At 43.2% G+C, this 21,399-nt stretch overlaps 1 protein-coding gene across 2 annotated transcripts in view; it reads left to right on the top strand.

The window, feature by feature from the left end:
* Window positions 1-21,399, top strand: part of atp8a1 (ATPase phospholipid transporting 8A1) — a 318,944-nt gene that overhangs the window by 132,981 nt on the left and 164,564 nt on the right. For both annotated transcript variants that reach the window (XM_060928098.1, XM_060928097.1), the window contains exons 11-14: window positions 39-204; window positions 6,111-6,238; window positions 11,858-11,935; window positions 12,057-12,145. In XM_060928098.1, coding sequence (XP_060784081.1) covers window positions 39-204; window positions 6,111-6,238; window positions 11,858-11,935; window positions 12,057-12,145 — 461 coding nt within the window. The remainder of the gene's footprint in view (window positions 1-38; window positions 205-6,110; window positions 6,239-11,857; window positions 11,936-12,056; window positions 12,146-21,399) is intronic.

Here is a 21,399-nt window from a genome sequence, read left to right as displayed (position 1 = left end):
TGATTTTGGGTTACGAATTACAATTACTCTGTTTTCAGAACTCCACACGGCCTCCACTGAAGCTGTCCAACGTCGAACGCATCACCAACTTTCAGATCCTAGTGCTGTTCGGCTGCTTGTTGGCCATCTCTCTGGTTTGCTCCATCGGACAATCCATCTGGAAGTACCAGTATGGCGATGACGCCTGGTACATGGACCTCAACTGTAAGCGTCCCGCTCATCGTCCTCTTCATGCTGTACCGCCCTCCTGTCTGTCTGCTCACTCATTTGTGTTTTTTTTTTTTTTTTTCTTCAGTTACCTGCATTAATGTCAGCCTTTCTTTAAGTTTGCTCTGTATAAACAAATATGCATTGCTACGCAAGTGAATATTTGTCTCTTTTTATTAAAAAAAAAAGGGAAATTGTTTATTTCCCTGTAAGATAAAACTGTTGACATGCATACACATGTGATTGGGATGTGGAAATGGTTGAGTATCACAACGCTGCTGAATATTTTTCGTTCTCTGTTCTCTTTCTAACATTATCTTTGGTTTGTTTTGTTTTTTCTGTGTTGTCATTTTTTTTTTCTTTAACAGCTCCAGGTAACAACCATTTAAAAGCCTTGGCCATGCGTGAATCAGCCCTCCTTACTAATCCCTAGCTGAGGCTCAGGCTTTGCTGAGCAAACCCAGGCCGTTATGCGCTTGCCCTATTTTGTGAGGGTGATTGCAGAGGACGGCACACACCAGGGATCCAGTGATAGGTTTATCCCCTCCAGATATGTGACTGTATAGACTTTCCTAGTGCCTGATCTCAGCCATGTTTCCCCCTCCATCTCCATTCTGGTGATACGTTAAGCTCTTTGCAAGTGCCTGGCCTAAACCACCTGTACGGTATACTTTTGTTTTAATAATAAATGAGGCAAAAGATTTCGTTCCCTCCTCCTTCGTTCTTTTTCATATATACCAGATGTGTGGCAGCCTGGGAAAATCCTTGCGGGCAAACTTTGACAATTTAGACTTGATGTAGTTCGGAAAACTACAGGTTTTCCCGAACCGAAATAAGTTTTCCTTTTGTACACATCGCAATCAGAAACTAGAAGGGCATTTGGGGAGTGCAGAACTCTGCCAAGGATAATAGTCGACCCTTCTGTGATGTGCAAATCTGCAACCGCAACCATTTTAGGTTGCCCCCGAGTATGGAGTCATTGTATTTCTACAGGGCGGCACGGTGGTGTAGTGGTTAGCACTGTCGCCTCACAGCAAGAAGGTCCTGGGTTCGAGGCCGGCGAGGGCCTTTCTGTGTGGGGTTTGCATGCACTCCCAGTGTCTGCATGGGTTTCCTCCGGGTGTGCCGGTTTCCCCCACAGTCCAAAGACATGCAGGTTAGGTTAACTGGTGACTCTAAATTGACCGTAGGTGTGAATGTGAGTGTGAATGGTTGTCTGTGTCTATGTGTCAGCCCTGCGATGACCTGGCAACTTGTCCAGGGTGTACCCCGCCTTTCGCCCATGGTTAGCTGGGATAGGCTCCAGCTTGCCTGCGACCCTGTAGAACAGGATAAAGCGGCGATGGATGGACGTATTTCTGCACTGGCTATGTTGTATCACTATTCAACTTTACTGCCACCTACTGGATCTTAATCTTAATGTATGGCATTTTTGAGCATAGACTTCTGCCAAGGCCAAATGCTGTGGCTCTGCCCCGTGACTCTGATCCACTCCAAAATGTAGCCAGCTCTTCTGTGATCCATGCTAAACCCTTCCACCAAGTTTCATGGAAATTGGGTCAGTATGTGGTGTGGTTTTTTTTTTTTTTTTTTTTTTTTTTTTTTTTGTGCAATCCTGCTTATAGTACAGTCAGCCAGACAAACCACACCAAAAACACAACCTCCTTGGCAGAGGTAATAAACTTGAGATTGAATTTATGTAGCATTTTAATGCGAAATTTGTAGAAGCAACTCGTAGAAAAATAGTGTTACTGCCAAATTATGTTTACACTTGCAACTGCTGATTGTCATTTTGGCTCTCTGTGTTCTTGTCATTTTGATCATCTCTCCTGACTGCACTAATTTCAGTCAGTGCCATTTTGTTGGTTAAATTTCTCATTATTGCGGTCATGCGTACAGAGTGTCCTACTCTTCTCCGGAGTCCCAGACATGTTGACAGCTGCTTGTTGATCGCAAACCGAATTCTACTTTATTATGTAGTCCAACTATCCAAAAATCTCATTTGCGTTTACATGCACATAGAGAAAATCGAATTTCTGCCGTAGCTCGACTGAAATCGAAGTTCTAAATGCCATGGAAACACCTTAGCTCGGCTGAAATCGAACCGAACTGGATTTCTCGTAATCGAGCTACGCGACCTAGATTATGCGATTGTAGCCGAGCTACTTAGTGCATGTAAACCCTATCGAGCTACGTAGTCGAGCTACTTACTTCAGCACTGCCCCTTCCGGGAGTGACGAGACCACAAGCGGGAAACACAACAGCCTCGGTCGGCATGACAACAGTAGTAGTAGCGAGCAGCAGAAGAGGTCAGGAGGAACAACATCTCTCGATGTTGCTGTCCTCGTCGTCGTTCTTCTTGTGAACACTGAACTGATAACTTTGTTTATACTCTTGAATAGCTCTTCTTCATGACGACAACCGGAAGTGTACCAACACGATGGGGCGTGTAGCGCCACCTGTGGCTCGGGTGCACAATGTACCTCACACAATAGCTTGAATAGCTTGTGTGCATGTAGGATTGGATTTCTCTGGCACCCCTGCTGGGACCCTTAGCTCGATTACCGACAGTAGCTCGATTTGGATGTGCATGTAAACGCACATATTGAATTGTGAGGAAATCACACTTAACTAGCAGGGGTTTTAAACATTTTTAAGCAGACTGACTGTTTTTACCTAATGCTACATTTGTTAAACTGGCTCCTGATCTGATCTTTGCATAACAAAGAAACACCAAGGCAAGGTTGGAGATTAACCAGAGTAAAAATATTTCCATGTCCATCCATCCATTATCTCTAGCCGCTTATCCTGTACAGGGTCGCAGGCAAGTTGGAGCCTATCCCAGCTGACTATGGGTGAGAGGCAGGGTACATCCTGGACAAGTCGCCAGGTCATCACAGGGCTGATACAAAGACATACAACCATTCACACCTACGGTCAATTTAGAGTCACCAGTTAGCCTAACCTGCATGTCTTTGGACTGTGGGGGAAACCGGAGCACCCGGAGGAAACCCACGCAGACATGGGGAGAACATGCAAACTCCGCACAGAAAGGCCCTCACCGGCTGCTGGGCTCGAACCCGGACCTTCTTGCTGTGAGGCGACAGTGCTAACCACTACACCACCGTACTGCCTATTTCTGTCATTTTGGGAAAAATTTGTTTCCTTAAAATAGACATGCCAAGCTATATTACTGCCAAACCTTTTTTCAGAATCAAGCTCTCACGACTTCCGACGGCTTTTTGCAGGCTGCCTCACATGCTCTACCTTCCTTTAATATGGACGTGTGATTGAGTGAGTGCTCACAAGACCTTTTAGTAGTCATGATGCAAGGTTTCCTGCTAAGTAGACACCTGAGGGACAAGCAGTGACCTTTTCTAAATGCCTCGCTCTCCTTTGCCCCTCGCTGCTGCTGCTGCTGCTTCTTGCTTCACTGTCTTTGTTTCGCCGTTGCTGACGGACCTGGCGGAAATGCCCCCCAGAGCACATGTATTCATGCAGGCTTGCTCAAATCAGGATGGTTAAGACGATCCAAATTCAGATGACTGACACAAGCTGAGCACTGCAGTCTGCACTGTATGACCAAAGCTCTTGCAAATTGATTAACACGTCACCACGATCATCACACTGTTTCTTTCAGCCTGTATAAGAAAAGTTGTTTGTCCAGTTCGATCCTGGCTTGTTTTATGACCTACACCGTTCCCTGCAGTTGGAGTGTGCGTCTTGCTTCTTGAGCACAGAGTTGCTTTTCAGATTTACGGCATTGCTCAGTAGTCTGGATTATAACGCAGTCATCACAGATCATAAAGCTATCGTTGAAGGGAACAGTAAGGTCATAATTCAGGCCTCCATCTAGAGATTGATTGATTGATTCTTCTAAAGGAGTGAGACTCAGTCGAATGCTAGTTTTTGTCTTTGTATTGAACTTAAAAAAAAAAAAAAAAAAAAAGACCGAGTGGTGGCATTGATGCATTTGATCGAACCATTTACTTTTGTCAATCACTTGTCAACAGCAGGAGACGTAGTGATAGGCTTGCATTGTAAACTTGCTGCAGGAAACGGTCCACAGGATGAGTAGAGTACTTTACCTGTATTTACTTCTAGAATAATCCCCATAACCAGTTAGTGTGAAGGCGTAGAGACGTGGTGTTTTTTTTTTTTTTTCTTCTTCCCCCTCCCCGCGCTTCCCATCGAGTGCTTACCTCATACATCAGCAGTGTAGCTATTATTCATTATAAATTATTCATTTGACACTTCTTTCCCCCCCCCCCCTGCGATTTTCTGCCATCAGCCTCACCCATGTTTGTCCTACGTCATCCTTTACGAGACCTGTAATACTTTATGCACAAGTGCCTGGAAGACTCACTAGCTCCGTTTATGCATTCACACCACCTGCAGTGGCCCCTCCTCGTTTTTGAAGTACGGAGTGTATAAAAAAAAAATGTTTTTGGAGGTTTTTTTGGTCTGTAAATGCTGATTGGTGTCTTCTGAATTGCTGAGCTCACAGTGCACTCTTGAACTTCTCACTGCAACCCCTGGTGCACTGTTGGTTACAGCTGGAGCTAGCATGCTGCAGCTCTGACGCTTTGGCTACTCCTCATTATGGAGGATCGCCAATCCCGGCCTTAATCCAAATAATCATAACGTCGTCCTACTGCATTGGTGCAGGGTTCTTGGCTGCATGTTCAGTACTCTGAGCATGCCGTGTGGTGGAATAGTATAGAGTGGAGATTTGGCGTGTTTTGCACAATGATTTGAGTCCTAACTTGCACAGGATGGTGTGACTTGATAGTTTGGTTATTCAGTGTTTGCTTGCTTGTTTGTTTGTTTTTTTAAATTTGTGCAGTTAGCCCAAACTGGATATTAGGCATAAGGAATCAAATATTGAAAAGCTTAAAAACGACTTGGTTTTTCAGGAAACAGGATCTACTCGAACAGAAGTGATGCTAATTATGTATTTGGATATAATTTAACATCACTTCTAGTTTATGTTCGATTCTGTAGATCTGTTTAGTTATGATTTAACCCTGTTGTCTCCAATCTACATGAACGGTCATAAATGTCACCACACTCTCTTTTTTTTTTTTTTTTTTTTTAACCCCCTCTTCCTCCAGGGAGTGTGCTTTGGGCCGAGTCCCTCTCCTTTGCATCAAATCATCCGAACTGCTCATGTTCCCTCCCACCCTTCCCTCTAGCGGTCATCTCTCTCCCTCTGTGTTTAGACTCAGCCTCCATAACAGTAGTCTCCTTCATTGGCCACCTCTTGCTTACTGTCCATTCCAAATGATATATATATATTTTTTGTGCCCTTGGGTAAGGACTCCCTCTCCTATCTGCTCTGATAGAGCAGGATTGGGTTGTATACAGGACAGGTAATGCTCATTCAACTCACGGTTAGTTCACGCGTGAGCCGTGATATGCCATGTGTCAATGTAGCTTTGTTTTGTCTCCGTTTTGTTCACTGTGGGATTTGAGATGGGAGAAGTCTCGGTCCTGTCACCCCAGTGCTTTGTGTGGAACTCATTGCTTGGAGTCGTGCTCGTTCCAAAGACGGCTGCTAATGACGTCACCAACTTTGTTTGGAAGCTCAGCTAACTGAATTATTGGGGTGGTAATTGAAGGGGTATAAATCTCATGGTTAGAGGCTGATGGGAGAGGTGTGGAGGGGAGGTAGCGGGTAATCTCAGCTAATGGCCCAGCGTTTGGACAACGTTCTGTGATAAATGCGTAACGTTGTGGAAACGATGCCCATTAGATGGGAATGAGCTTCTGGCATTGTTGATTTTTCTCTTCTCTTCTACACACAATCGCTGTCTATTTGAACTGACTCTGTCTCTTTGTACTGCCCCTCTTTCCTCTCTGTACATTTTGTCCTTTCCTTGTTCTTCTCCGGACCGTATCAGATGGCGGTGCTGCAAACTTTGGTCTAAACTTCCTCACCTTCATCATCCTCTTCAACAACTTGATTCCCATTAGTCTGCTGGTGACGTTGGAGGTGATCAAGTTTATTCAGGCCTACTTCATCAACTGGGTGAGTCGGAGTCCCTGAGTGGATCTCATTTAATTAATCATTTGCGGGGGTTTTTTTGGTCATGCTGGAACGTCCTGTTTGAGCTTATCCACTGAGAGTAGGACACCTGCTTCACTCATAGTCCAATCACACATATATGGCCAGAAGGCTCTGTAATCTCAGGTCTGTACAGGACCTTAATTAGAGAAGTGTGCATTGGAGTGCGAGTGTATGTCTTGAATCCTCAGCGTTTTAGTGACCTGGTAACAGAATTTAAGGGAAGAATGTTGTAGCAGTAACTAAAGACAGTGGTTGCATTAATTGTGAATACACAGAACAGCTACAGACATTCAGTCAGCCTGAGAAGTTATTCCACGAAATCAAGTTGTATATGAGCTGACAGCCAATGCGTAGCGCCGAGTCGGCTATAAGCCATGTACGATGAGATTGAGTAGAATAACAGTTTTGTTCTATCCACATTCACTGGAGTTTGAGAAACGGAGCGTTATTTTTTTGCAAATTTGATGAATAAAACCTTTATACAAAACATCTGACATTTCTGCTTAGGCAGACGACTTAACCTATCGATGGCTGCACAAATTGACTTTAGTGTTGTTGTTTTGTAGAAAGTGCTGTCTTGCTGTCATGCTGAGGTATAGAATAGCTTTAGACACCTATTTAATTCTTCCTTGGACATTTCAGTTATGTAACTTTCAAACTACTTTGAGCTTTTGAACCATTCTAAAAAAATTCAACAAATTAATGCTTAAACATGATGAATGTAAACAAACCGGCAACGTGACGGGAGCAATTTGTGAAAAATGTTATCATAATAATAATGCTTGAAAAATTACGATATGTTCTTACCATCAAATACTTTCATTCCATATTTTATTGCCTTTTTTTTTTTTGAGCAGAGTTTTTATTTCCTCCTCAGCTGGTTCAGCACCACACGCCACCATTTTGTTTTTCTCTACTCACCGTGTATGAGCTGGTAGTAGAGTAGCCAATCAGTGTGCGATTGCTCATATCCAGTGAATGTGGATAGAATAATACCTGTTGTACTGTCGCACTGGACATTCTCAACTCTGATTGATTGGTTAGCAGCTCTGACCGTACTATTGGTTATAATTTATGTATATTGATATTACTGCTTTTAGTATAGATAGTTTTCACTGACGTCACGGCATTCCGGGGAACGCCCTCCAGCCGCCATCTTGTGGGGCAAACAAAACGGACAATCGCCATTACCGGCTACGTTATCTCGGACGAATTTATGAAGTTATATAGTCAGTTTTCTAAAATAAAGATCAATGTCGGCAAAATCAAGCAAACAGAAGTATATAGATACATTAGACGACATCTCACGACAACGGTATGCAGCCAAACTGGCCTTGATTGGGGGAATTGACCCCTACGAAGTGGACAAAGATGCATTTTCAAGTGACTATGCAGGGCTGCCAAAGCCTGAAACTGCCAAAGCCTGCTCCAAAGCCTGAAACTGACTTCATCAAACTTTAAAGGCTGTCTGATATATACAACTTTATATATTCACAGCGCGCCTTTTGGCGGATGCCGCCTTTTTCACGGCTGAATCGCGCAGATCCGATTTTTTTTTTTTTTTTTTTTTTAGGGGGGGCGTTGGAGTGTCTGATTATAATTTCAAAGTAAATTCTGTATTAAAATTACTAAATAAGCAAATCCGTCACAGTCCATGAAACAGGAAGTATAAGGATGAGAAAAAAACAGTTTAAATCGGGAAGCTGCGCACATTTGCGCAGTCCTGCACACCGCTCAGGCTGCACAAATGTGCGCAGCTTTCCGATTTAAACTGTTTTTTTTCTCATCCTTATACTTCCTGTTTCATGGACTGTGACGGATTTGCTTATTTAGTAATTTTAATACAGAATTTACTTTGAAATTATAATCAGACACTCCAACGCCCACCCCCCCTAAAAAAAAAAATCGGATCTGCGCAATTCAGGCGGCATCCGCCAAAAGGCGTGCTGTTTGCATCCCAAACACAAATCAAATCATACAGAATAGACCTAAAATGTTTTTCAAAAATGACCCTTGCGTGAGTGAAGTGACAAGTTTCAAATAGAAACGTGACAAACGAGTGATATCAAGTGTACATTACAATGTAAACGTACACTCAGCGGTTCCAGTTAGGCATTCTCCAGAGATTGTTCACATGATGTTTTGGTTTCCAAAAACAAATTTAAACACAATTGATTGTTTATTTAAACAACTTACCACTTATAAAATGATCGGAGCAGACTTTGCTGTGTTTGGAAGGCTGGTAATCCTTGCGGCTGATTCTCGCAAGCCATAGATTTCTCCTTTGTATGCAGAGTTTCTTTGTTTGCTCGCCTTCGTGCTCCCGTACAGTGGGAATTCCAAAAAAGTTCCGCTTGACTTCTTCATCTGACCTATTACGACAGCCGTGAATACAACAGGTGTGCACCATTGCTAGCTTTAAATAGCCTGCTTGGGTTCTTTTGAAGACTTTGTACTCGCGCGTTACGTGTGCTCAGTCACCCGTACGGTAAGCTTGACCCGCAAGATGGCCGCCACTAGGGAATCCCCGACTCTGTGACGTCATGTGAAAACTATCTATAAAGACTCCTTTACAGGGCCTTGAAACATGAAATCGTGAATTAGATTTCACTCTAGATAATGTTCAAGCTGCCTGTTAAAAGCAATTCCATATGCATATCACATGCACTTTTTTTTTGTAATTATTATTATTATTTTTTTTAATAATGAGAACTAGGATCTCCTCTGGCCTCACAAGTACACCCAGAATTGGAGACTGCAGTGCACCATCAGGCACATGGCAACACTAAGGGTAGTATCTCACTGGGCTGCAACTGGTTGGAGACACAACAATTGCGATAAAATATGCAAATTAGCAACCATTTTCACTTGGAATCACACTGAATTGATATTCGCATATTTTACCGCAATTGTGTCTCCAACTAGTCGCAGGCTGTCGCAACCCGGCTTTCCCTCGGCAGGCAGGGAAGTAGAGGAAGCCTCACGGAAACTGACTTGGGAAGGGTTTGCGACACCAGCGACGCATTTGCGGCTATTTTGAGATTTCGTCACACGAATTTTTTGAACGTTCAGAATTTCAGCGACGAAGGAGCGACACTTTGTGACTCATGCGAGGAAACTGAGAAGCCCCACGAATGTTTCAAGACACTTTTGAAACTCTCTCGTGAATGACATTCGCAAGCTGTCGCAGCCCAGCGAGATACTGGCTTAAAGGATAGAAAGTTGAAGAAGAAGCCTTTGTCACATGCACACTCGAGCACAGTGAAATTCATCCTGTGCATTTAACCCATCTGAAACAGTGAACACGCACAAGTCAGCAATGAGCGCACGCACAGACCCAGAGCAGTGGGTAGCTATGCTACAGTGCCCGGAGAACAGTTGGGGGTTAGGTGCCTCGCTCTAGGGCACGTCAGCCCAAGGCTGTTCCATGTTAATCTAACTGTATGTCTTTGCACCCAGAGGAAACCCACGCAGACACGGGGAGAACCTGCAAACTCCACACAGAAAGGCCCCCGTCGGCCTCTGGGCACGAACCCAGAACCTTCTTGCTGTGAGGAGACCGTGCTAACCACTACACCACCGTCCCACCCTTAATGCTTTCAGGAAAAAGCTCCATTGCCAGTGATTCTTATAAAAATTTCCCTCTTCTGGTCCACACACTTCCTGATCTCCAGGGCTGCTTAAAAAAGCATCAGAGTCAAACTAAAAGTGGAACATTTATCAAAATAACCCATTTCCAGTTGTCAAACTTGGATTTGGGCTATGGTACACAGAGCAGCGTCTGTGTTTGCATTGAGATTTTCCCAGAGCACTGAAACTCTCAACTGGTGCACTTCACTCCTTTCAGTGCGGTTTCCACTGCAGAATTCCGTGATGTTTATTGTGGTATTAACCTCCACACGGTGTAGTGATACCAAAGTGGATTGTCGGATACTTGCTGTATGTAGCAGCAGGAGAGGAGACCACTGTGCTGATGAACACCTTTTTTTTTTTTTTTTCCTTCTTTTTTTTTTTTTGGGTTGGAAAATCTGTGGTTGAACCTGTGGAGATTGTTTTCAGTTCAGTGACATGAACTACCATGCATATTAAGATATCTAAAGGTACCAATCAAAAGTTTGAACACATCCGCTTATTCATAGGTTTTTCTGTATTTTGACTGTTGAACAATACCGAAGGCATCAAAATGATGAAATAACGTATGGAATTTTGTGGTAAACAAAGTGTTTTTTTTTTTTTTTTTTAAAATAACTTTCATATTTTAGATTCAGGCGGCACGGTGGTGTAGTGGTTAGCGCTGTCGCCTCACAGCAAGAAGGTCTGGGTTCGAGCCCCGTGGCCGGCGAGGGCCTTTCTGTGCGGAGTTTGCATGTTCTCCCCGTGTCCACGTGGGTTTCCTCCGGGTGCTCCGGTTTCCCCCACAGTCCAAAGACATGCAGGTTAGGTTAACTGGTGGCTCTAAATTGACCGTAGGTGTGAATGTGAGTGTGAATGGTTGTCCATGTGTCAGCCCTGTGATGACCTGGCGACTTGTCCAGGGTGTACCCCGCCTTTCGCCCGTAGTCAGCTGGGATAGGCTCCAGCTTGCCTGCGACCCTGTAGAACAGGATAAAGCAGCTACAGATAATGAGATGAGATATTTTAGATTCTTCAAAGTAGCCGTTTAACTTGACGCTTTCCGCACTATTGGCATTATCTTAACCAGCTTCATGAGGTGGTCACCTGGAATACTTTTCAATCAGCACGTGTGCCTCGTCAAAAGTTCATTAGTGCAATTTCTTGCCTTCTGAATGTATTTGAGATCAAACAGTAAATCTCATCTCATTATCTCTAGCAACTTTATCCTGTTCTACAGGGTCGCAGGCAAGCTGGAGCCTATCCCAGCTGACTACGGGCGAAAGGCGGGGTACACCCTGGACAAGTCGCCAGGTCATCACAGGGCTGACACATAGACACAGACAACCATTCACACTCACATTCACACCTACGGTCAATTTAGAGTCACCAGTTAACCTAACCTGCATGTCTTTGGACTGTGGGGGAAACCGGAGCACCCGGAGGAAACCCACGCGGACACGGGGAGAACATGCAAACTCCGCACAGAAAGGCCCTCGCCGGCCACGGGGCTCGAACCCGGACCTTCTTGCTGTGAGGTGACAGCGCTAACCACTACACCACCGTGCCGACCTAAAACAGTAGATAATAAAAATATAGCAAATAACCCTATTCCACAACTGTAGTAATCCATATCATGTTAACGGCTCAACTAAGTAAAGAGATACGCCATCCATCATTACTTTAACATGTGAATCGTCTTTTAATCAATACAAATAAAGAAAAACCATTGAATTAAAAGGCGTGTCCAGAATTTTGACTGCTACTGTAGCCTTTTCTTTTTAATGTGACATGTAAGGTACTGTTGCTATATGACGACACGCCACTACAAAAATAATGTAATTGATACTCCGCACACTTTTATTATACAGTGTATAATATGTCATAAGCAAAGGATGGGAATAGTCTAGGTTTGTGATGCAAATAGACCTCCGTGTGAGTCTCATTCTGTTAAACGATTCATTTTAGGACACTGATATGCTGTATGAAGTAACCAACACTCCGGCTATGGCTCGAACGTCCAACCTGAATGAAGAGCTGGGCCAGGTACTGCATGAGTACACACACATGCACATGAATAAGAGTATGGACATCATGGAAGAATGCTAATGTCGTGTGGGGTGGGGTGTTTTTTTTGGTTAAATGATCATTCCCTATTTATCTGCAGGTGAAGTACATCTTTTCAGACAAAACTGGAACACTGACCTGCAATGTGATGCAGTTTAAGAAGTGTACCATCGCTGGAGTGGCCTATGGGTGAGACTGCTTTCATCTCTCACACCTGTACACACACACACACACACACACACACACACACACACACCTTGCACAACGTTTATTATCAGTAAAGTGTATATACACTACCGTTCAAAAGTTTGGGGTCACTTTGAAATGTCCTTATTTTTGAAAGAAAAGCACTGTTCTTTTCAATGAAGATCACTTTAAACTAATCAGAAATACAACCCCGATTCCAAAAAAGTTGGGACAAAGTACAAATTGTCAATAAAAATGGAGTGCAATAATTTACAAATCTCAAAAGCTGATATTGTATTCATAATAGAACATAGACAACATATCAAATGTCGAAAGTGAGACATTTTGAAATTTCATGCCAAATATTGGCTCATTTGAAATTTCATGACAGCAACAAATCTCAAAAAAGTTGGGACAGGGGCAATAAGAGGCTGGAAAATTTAAAGGTACAAAAAAGGAACAGCTGGAGGACCAAATTGCAACTCATTAGGTCAATTGGCAATAGGTCATTAACATGACTGGGTATAAAAAGAGCATCTTGGAGTGGCAGCGGCTCTCAGAAGTAAAGATGGGAAGAGGATCACCAATCCCCCTAATTCTGCGCTGACAAATAGTGGAGCAATATCAGAAAGGAGTTCGACAGTGTAAAATTGCAAAGAGTTTGAACATATCATCATCTACAGTGCATAATATCAAAAGATTCAGAGAATCTGGAAAATAACCTCTGTGCGTAAGGGTCAAGGCCGGAAAACCATACTGGGTGCCCGTGATCTTTGGGCCCTTAGATGGCACTGCATCACATACAGGCATGCTTCTGTATTGGAAATCACAAAATGGGCTCAGGAATATTTCCAGAGAACATCATCTGTGAACACAATTCACTGTGCCATCTGCTGTTGCCAGCTAAAACTCTATAGTTCAAAGAAGAAGCCGTATCTAAACATGATCCAGAAGCGCAGACGTCTTCTCTGGGCCAAGGCTCATTTAAAATGGACTGTGGCAAAGTGGAAAACTGTTCTGTGGTCAGACGAATCAAAATTTGATGATCTTTATGGAAATCAGGGACGCCGTGTCATTCGGACTAAAGAGGAGAAGGACGACCCAAGTTGTTATCAGTGCTCAGTTCAGAAGCCTGCATCTCTGATGGTATGGGGTTGCATTAGTGCGTGTGGCATGGGCAGCTTACACATCTGGAAAGACACCATCAATGCTGAAAGGTATATCCAGGTTCTAGAGCAACATATGCTCCCTTCCAGACGACGTCTCTTTCAGGGAAGACCTTGCATTTTCCAACATGACAATGTCAAACCACATACTGCATCAATTACAGCATCATGGCTGCGTAGAAGAAGGGTCCGGGTACTGAACTGGCCAGCCTGCAGTCCAGATCTTTCACCCATAGAAAACATTTGGCGCATCATAAAACGGAAGATACGACAAAAAAGACCTAAGACAGTTGAGCAACTAGAATCCTACATTAGACAAGAATGGGTTAACATTTCTATCCCTAAACTTGAGCAACTTGTCTCCTCAGTCCCCAGACGTTTACAGACTGTTGTAAAAAAAAAAAAAAAAAAAGGGGGGTTTATTTACAATTTGTACTTTGTCCCAACTTTTTTGGAATCGGGGTTGTACACTCTATACATTGCTAATGTGGTAAATGACTATTCTAGCTGCAAATGTGTGGTTTTTGGTGCAATATCTCCATAGGTGTATAGAGGCCCATTTCCAGCAACTCTCACTCCAGTGTTCTAATGGTACAATGTGTTTGCTCATTGCCTCAGAAGGCTAATGGATGATTAGAAAACCCTTGTACAATCATGTTAGCACAGCTGAAAACAGTTGAGCTCTTTAGAGAAGCTATAAAACTGACCTTCCTTTGAGCAGATCGAGTTTCTGGAGCGTCACATTTGTGGGGTCGATTAAATGCTCAAAATGGCCAGAAAAATGTCTTGACTGTATTTTCTATTCATTTTACAACTTATGGTGGTAAATAAAAGTGTGACTTTTCATGGAAAACACAATTGTCTGGGTGACCCCAAACTTTTGAACGGTAGTGTATATGACACTGGCTGTCTTGTTCTGCATCCCTACATAGAGAGGACCATATGCTATAAATAACACCCCCAGGCACATGACTTATGGTCCTTTGTTTAGCTTCGGGTTTTATTTTCCCCGTGTAAAAGCGAGAGCAGCTTCTGCTGTCCTGATCTATTTTTGGTTGCAGAGGGTGGTGTTAGATGTGCTGCATTAGACACTGTTGTATTGCTGCGTGGGGGGAAAAAGTTGTCGGGGGTGACATCGCCAGCTGGGCACGTGTGTGTGTTTGAGACACTGCTGCAGTGTGAGTGAGTGAGTATGTGAGAAAATGTTCATCACCACACAGCGTGAGACAGATGAAAGCTGCTGCTCTTTTCCTGTGATCGTCTCAGTTGATTTGTTTGAGATGAGATTATTAGAAGCACTGAATGATCACAGAAAGGCGCTTTGGTTTACTGGATTCGAGCACCAAGTATGCTCTTATTCCACTGAATTAAGCTTTCGTTCTAAATAAGGAGCCAGTTAAAGGTAAACCCGATGGTATAAAAGTCTGCACATCAAACTAGTATGTAACTTCGGACTAACACGCTTTACCCATGCAGCATTGGGCAGATGCTGTGATTTAACGGATCCGATCCGTTGCACCCCCCCACGGATTGCAGTAGCAGTTTACTTGTCGCTTACTAAAATGAGTGTAGGGTTTTGCAGTAGTATTACCAGCATCACTGTGTGTTATTTTTCATTGTGGTGATGACTACAAAGCACAGGTAAATGACAGGAATACCAGCATATCACCAAAATTCCAAAAGCTGTTCCAACAACAGTGTTTAATTCCAGGACTTTCAGCATCCATACTTCTTCGTTCTGACCTTTCAGGCTTGCAGAATTATTCAGCTGTGACAGCCTCACCCATGCCCTTTTCCAGTATCTGTGTTTTATGTAAAATTTTTTACTTCTATTCTCCCTACGGCTTAATCTTTAACATGTCTATTTCCAGCAGTTGTAGGCTGAACAGGTGGGTTTGAGTGGTGTGTTTTGAAGGTTTGTTCCTTCTTCCTCATAAATATTGATGCTTCCCTTTTTTTGTCGTCAGCTTCATAGCAGCAAGACTGCTTTTGAACTTCATTTCTGTAACAAGTGTGCTCGGAGAGCACAATATCCCCCGCGGGCAACTGTGCTATAACTCTGGTAAAATGTGACTGAATTGAACGAAATTGCAATATGCGTATTACCGACATATAACAAAGAATCCGGTCAAGTTTCGTGAAATTCCTCCAAAAATTGAGAGAGGAGTTGATTTCAGAAGGTGAGTACCCTTCCCAGGACGGACGGACGGACGGACATCGCCACGACATAATCCCCCTTTGGGCCTTTCGGCCAGCGGGGGATAAAAATTGTAAGGGAAGTTGATTTCAGAAAGCGAGCACACCTTGATGAAATTGCAGAGTACAAGTTTGTTAATAATCAAGGGCATAACTCTGGTAAAATTTGCCCAAATTAAACTAAATTTCAATATGTGTATAACTGTCGTATAACAAAACCTTCTGCCAAGTTTGGTGAAATTCCTCCACAAATTGTGAGAGGGGTCGATTTCAGAAGAATGTACACCCTCATGAAATTGTCAAAGTACAAGTTATTTAATCAAGGGTCAAAACTCTGGTAAAATTTTCACAAACGAAATTAAATCGGAATATGCGTATTACCATCATATAACAAGGCCTTTTGCCAAGTTTCGAGAAATTCGTCCAAAAATTGTGAGAGGAATTGATGTCAGAAGGCGAGCACACCTTTGTGAAAGTACAAGGGTGTTAATCAAGGGCCACAACTCAGATAAAATGCGACCAAATTGAACAAAATAACAATGTGTACTACTGACACACAAGGCCTTTTGCCAAGTTTTGTGAAATTCCTCCACAAATTGTGAGAGGAGTTGATTTCAGAAGGAAAACACACACTTTTTTATAAAATTGTCAGATTATAATTTTGTTAATCAAGGGCTGTAACTCTGGTAAAATGTGACCGAATTGAATGAAATTACAATATGCGTATTACGAATATATAACAAAGAATCCTGCCAAGTTTTGTGAAGTTCCTCCAAAAATTGTGAGAGGAGTTGATTTCAGAAGGTGAGCACTCTTCCCGGGACGGACGGACATCGCCACGACATAATCCCCCTTTGGGCCTTTCGGCCAGTGTAGGATAAAACCCGCCTCCTGCCCTGCCCCCACCCTTCCCTCCTGAGCACTTCCTGGAGGATGACAGCAGGTACACTTCTTAAGCTGCCTGTTGTCTTCCTTTTTTTATGGTGAAGATGGAGAGTACAAATGAGAATTCAACTTGAAGAATGGCCTTTTTTCTGGCTTCCAGAACGGGGGGACCACGAAGACTAACAAACTTTTGTTCATCGCTATTTGCTTTCCGTACTATGATCTTGTAGGGAGAACTTCTTGGCTGCTGTGAACCGTTGTTGATTAGCCCTTTTGGTTTACTGTTATAGTGCTTTGTTGCCTGTTAGTTCATGACTTAGTGATGCATCTTGTGGCTATTGTTCACCAGAGCACATTAAATAAATAATTTAAAAAAATAAAGGAAACATGAGTCTGTTAGGAGCTGGCATGGATATGGGCATTTTGTTTATAGGCATTTGTTTCCCTCAGTCTTAACTTGCTTTCTGCGTGATGCTGTAGCTGAATGAATATAACGCATTTCCGGCTACTTTCTGGTTGAGAGTACACCATGCATGTTTTGGCTGCCGCTTCTCACCAGAGCTCTTCTTTTTTTCTTTGTGTTTGTGTAGGTTTTTTTCTGACCCTCTTTTGGTGTGCTCAGTCCCCCCCCCCCCCCCCCCCCCCCCAAATTGTAAAGTGACCTTGGGCGTGAGAAAGGCACTATGTAAGTGTAACTTCTCATCTCATTATCTCTCTAGCCGCTTTATCCTGTTCTACAGGGTCGCAGGCAAGCTGGAGCCTATCCCAGCTGACTACGGGCGAAAGGCGGGGTACACCCTGGACAAGTCGCCAGGTCATCACAGGACTGCACATAGACACAGACAACCATTCACACTCACATTCACACCTACGGTCAATTTAGAGTCACCAGTTAACCTAACCTGCATGTCTTTGGACTGTGGGGGAAACCGGAGCACCCGGAGGAAACCCACGCGGACACGGGGAGAACATGCAAACTCTGCACAGAAAGGCCCTCGCCGGCCACGGGGCTCGAACCCGGACCTTCTTGCTGTGAGGCGACAGCGCTAACCACCACACCACCGTGCCATCCTAAATTGAACATTATTAATAATAATTTTTAATTGGTGCGCTCAGGTTTTTTTTTTTCTTTCCCCCTCCTTAATTGTAAAGTGACCTTGGGCGTGAGGAAAGGCACTATATAAATTGAACTTTGATTGTTATTAACTTTCCAAAAAAAAAAAACCTTGGCTTGGACAGCACAGTTTGACAAATCAGCAGCCTGGGCACCTGGGTGATTGTCTCCAGGCTGCACCTGATAACAGATCTAGTACTTTTGTTGCAAACAAGAATTTTTAAGCATTGCTTTGCACAAACAGCTGAGATTACAAAAGTCCAGTCAGTCTCTCAAACGGCAACACAACTTGGTAAAAAGTTCTTGTCGAATAAGAATATCGAAGAGCTTGAACAGTGAAGAGTCGCTGCTATGTAAATATCTTCATCCTGTTCCTTACGCTCATGTTGTGGTGTGCCCTCTTGACATTGTGTGTTTAACCACACTGACAGCATACATGATGGCAATGGAACAAGTGATGCGTTAACTCTTACACAAACACACACTCACTCCCACGCACGGCTAATTATGTCGAACAGTAACTAATGAAGAAAATCCCTGTGGGTGCAAATGTTAATTAATTTGACATTTGTTATGTGAAGCACCAAAAGTTCTGCCTTTTGAGGGAAGATAGTGAGAATTCGCATCTCAACAGTGCCTCAGCCATCCGTGCCCAAGAGATAATGAAGTGTGTGCTTTTGGGGTGAGGGGGTGGTCACAAAGCTCATGTGGAAGCTTGCGTACGTGGTTGAAGTCAGTTAGTGTTTTCTTCAGGCTTCTACACATGAGCAGCAGTGTGAATCCATGTCTCAGGGAAGCCCTTGCTCTGTAGCCCAGGTTTTTTTTTAAACTCCTGCCCGCTGTTAGCCTGGGCCCGCCCATCCTAAGTGTGACGCAACATGAGGGCCTGTTGCGAGCTTAGTCTGGCAAGGCAAGCTATCTCCAGCTCTTCCAAGCTCCCGAAAAATCGGGAGCCAATCAACTTTGAGCATCTCCAACGGCCCTGGGTAGAGGCGTGTTCAAGGCAGTGACGTAGTAGAACTGCGACCGGAAGCCACAGATTGTTTACAGAATCTATGCCGGAAGCGCTTCATTCACTAGAAACATTACGAACATGGAGCAGCGGCAAGCCTTTGACACAGCGGTAGATGCTGTATTGAAAGCATTCAACGGGAAGTTCTCATTGAAAACGGAGCAAAGAGCAGCCCTGGAGGTATTTATCTTCTTCCTGTTACTCAAGCAGTTTCCGTCGTGTCACATGCGTCAGAGGAAAGAGTGATGCGATTGGTTTAAGCTTCGTCACAGCCTTTTCTGGCTTCGACCAGTAGCAAACTGAGGCATTTCAGGGAGGCGGGTCAACCACGCGCTTTGGGAAACGGTTGGGCTTAATATCTTTGCCAGACCAAATGCTCGCAGAGCTTTGAAGTCGCGTTAGCCAGACTAGCCCACTGTAGCTTCAGACTCTTGTTCGTAGCCGACAAGAGTAGAACTTGATGTAGTCTTCTGCTGTTGACCCCTGTGCACTTCGAGGTTCGTTTTGTTGTGTGTTCTGAGATGCCTTTCTGCTCGCCATGGTTGTAAAGAGTGGTTGTCTGAACTACAGTAGCATTCCTGTCAACTCAAAGCACTGGTCATTCTCCTCTGGCCAATCTGCTTGGTTTTTAAGATCATTCTGTCTCGCATCTAAAAATTGTTTTGTGAGCTCATCTCAGGAGATGAGCAGCTTCTGTTTGGCACCAAAAAGCATGCCACCGCCAATCAGTATGGTCATATTTTTCAAAGGGTTGATGTTTGACGTGAACATTAACTGAAGCGTTAACCTGGAGCTACATGATTTTATGCATTGAACTGCTGCCCTATGATTGGCTGACTGGATAACTGAAAGAGTGAGTGAGTGTACATATCATACCAAATAATTTGTTTTGGGGAAAGCCAGTAGTGAATAGGGTTTTATTATTCTTTCTCTGGTTGTTGAACGAGGGGGGGGGAAACCTGGTAGCTTCACGAGCCTACTTGAAAATTCCAGCCCCCCCCCCCCCCCCCCCCCCCCCCCGAAAGGGGACAGATCATATGTTTTTCAGTTATTTAAGTCAGCCTTTCTCAACCGGGGTGCCATCTGGCTTTGTTAGGGGTGCCGTCAAAAAATTATATATTCTAACATTTGAAATAATTAAAATTCCAAAAAACGATAGTTACACTAATGCAGATCACCACCGCATCATCAAAATTTGTCTCTCGGCCCCCTTTCCCATGTCACAATGTCACTGCCGGGGTCAGCGTATGGTCAGCGTGACTGCGTAATTAGCCTGCAATTTTTTTTTTTTTTTTTCTCCATTGCAGCACAAAGCATTATAAGCGTGTTGTGTGCCATGAAGAGTAAAGAACAAACATGGATCAGTTTTTGAAAAGAAATGCTCCAGAATCAGATAACGTTGACTCTGAATCTGAGCTAACTTCATCATCCAGTGGCAACTCTTTAGTGAAGGTAGGGGACGCCAGCAGTAAGACCAAAAAAAAAAAAAAAAATCAGTACGATGACAATTACTTGAAATACAGTTTCATCTGTGCTGGAGATCCATCATGCCTTCTCCCTTTGTGCCTAGTGTGTGTGGTGGGGGGGGGGGGGGGGTGTCAGGGGATGCAGTGTAGTTTTTGAGTATATTTTATATGGGGGTGCCTTGAGAATTTGCATACTTCTGAAGGGTGCCGTGACCTGAAAAAAGGTTGAGAAACGCTGATTTAAGTTATGCCACAAAATCGAGTTGTACATGAGCTGATAGCCGAGTTGGCTATACGCCATGCATGATGAGATTGAGTAGAATAACTGTTTTATTCGATCCACATTCACTGGATTTTGAGAAATTGAAGAGGCCCCCCACAAAAAAAATGCGATAAATAAAAACTTTTATACAAAACGTCTGACAAAGTAAATAATTTCTGCTTAGAATGTAAACAAACCATCAAAATGACAGTAGCAGTTTGTGCAAAATGATTCTTGAAAAATAACCCCTTTGGACACAAGGAAAAATGCTATGGAACTTCATGTGTACAACTGTACACGTTATGGCCAAAGGTGGTTGTTTTTTTTTTTTTTTTAAAGAAAAAAGCCTTCTTACCAGCAGTTTTTTTTTTTTTTTTTTTTTTAAATTCCATATTTTTGTAGCTTTTTTTTTGTTGTTTTTTCAAGTAGAGTTTTTTTTTTTTTTTGGGTTTTGTTTTTGGTCCTTGGTTGGTTCAGCAACATGCTCCGCCGTTTTGTTTCTCTCTACTCAGGGTATATGAGCTGATAGCCAAGTAGTAGAGTAGCCAATCGGAGTGTGTGATTGCTCGTATCCCGTGAATGTGGGTAGAATAATTTGGATTGTTCCCTGAGATTGCACTACATTAACCTTTATTTTGTACTACGCTGGGTGTTTGTTGTTTTTGCTTTTCTTTGCTTTTATTTTTGCACTATATTGCCTTACTTTGTATTACTAACGCCTATTTATTTATTTGTAATTGGCGTTCATGGTGGACAGCAAACTAAGAATTTCATTGTGCAAGCGGGCGTGTCCTTACTGTGCACATGACAAACATTTGAACTTGAGATTTTGTAAAGTTTGTGAAATTTATTTTTTATTTTATTTTTTTAAATAAACACCTTTTGTTATTTCCCTCCCCAATGATATTTTAGTATGGTAATAAAAACCCTGTAGGATAAGACGGGCTGATTTTTGCAGCTATGCTGTTCTTTTTGAAGGACTCTGGTCCAACTGCATGCGATCAATCAGGAACTTTTGGTATCACTACGCAGTGCACGCTATAATAGGCTAATAACAATCAACAAAGAGCAAGAAAACTTGGACTCTTAAGAAAATACCTGGTTCAGTTTCACAAAATGTTTGGAAGGATCGGTTCACTAAAATGAATCAAACTGC

Source organism: Neoarius graeffei, chromosome 8 (genome assembly GCF_027579695.1).
Source record: "Neoarius graeffei isolate fNeoGra1 chromosome 8, fNeoGra1.pri, whole genome shotgun sequence".
Lineage (NCBI taxonomy): Eukaryota > Metazoa > Chordata > Actinopteri > Siluriformes > Ariidae > Neoarius > Neoarius graeffei.
The sequence above is the reverse complement of the archived record's forward strand: the minus strand, read 5'-3'. Positions and strand labels throughout refer to the sequence as shown.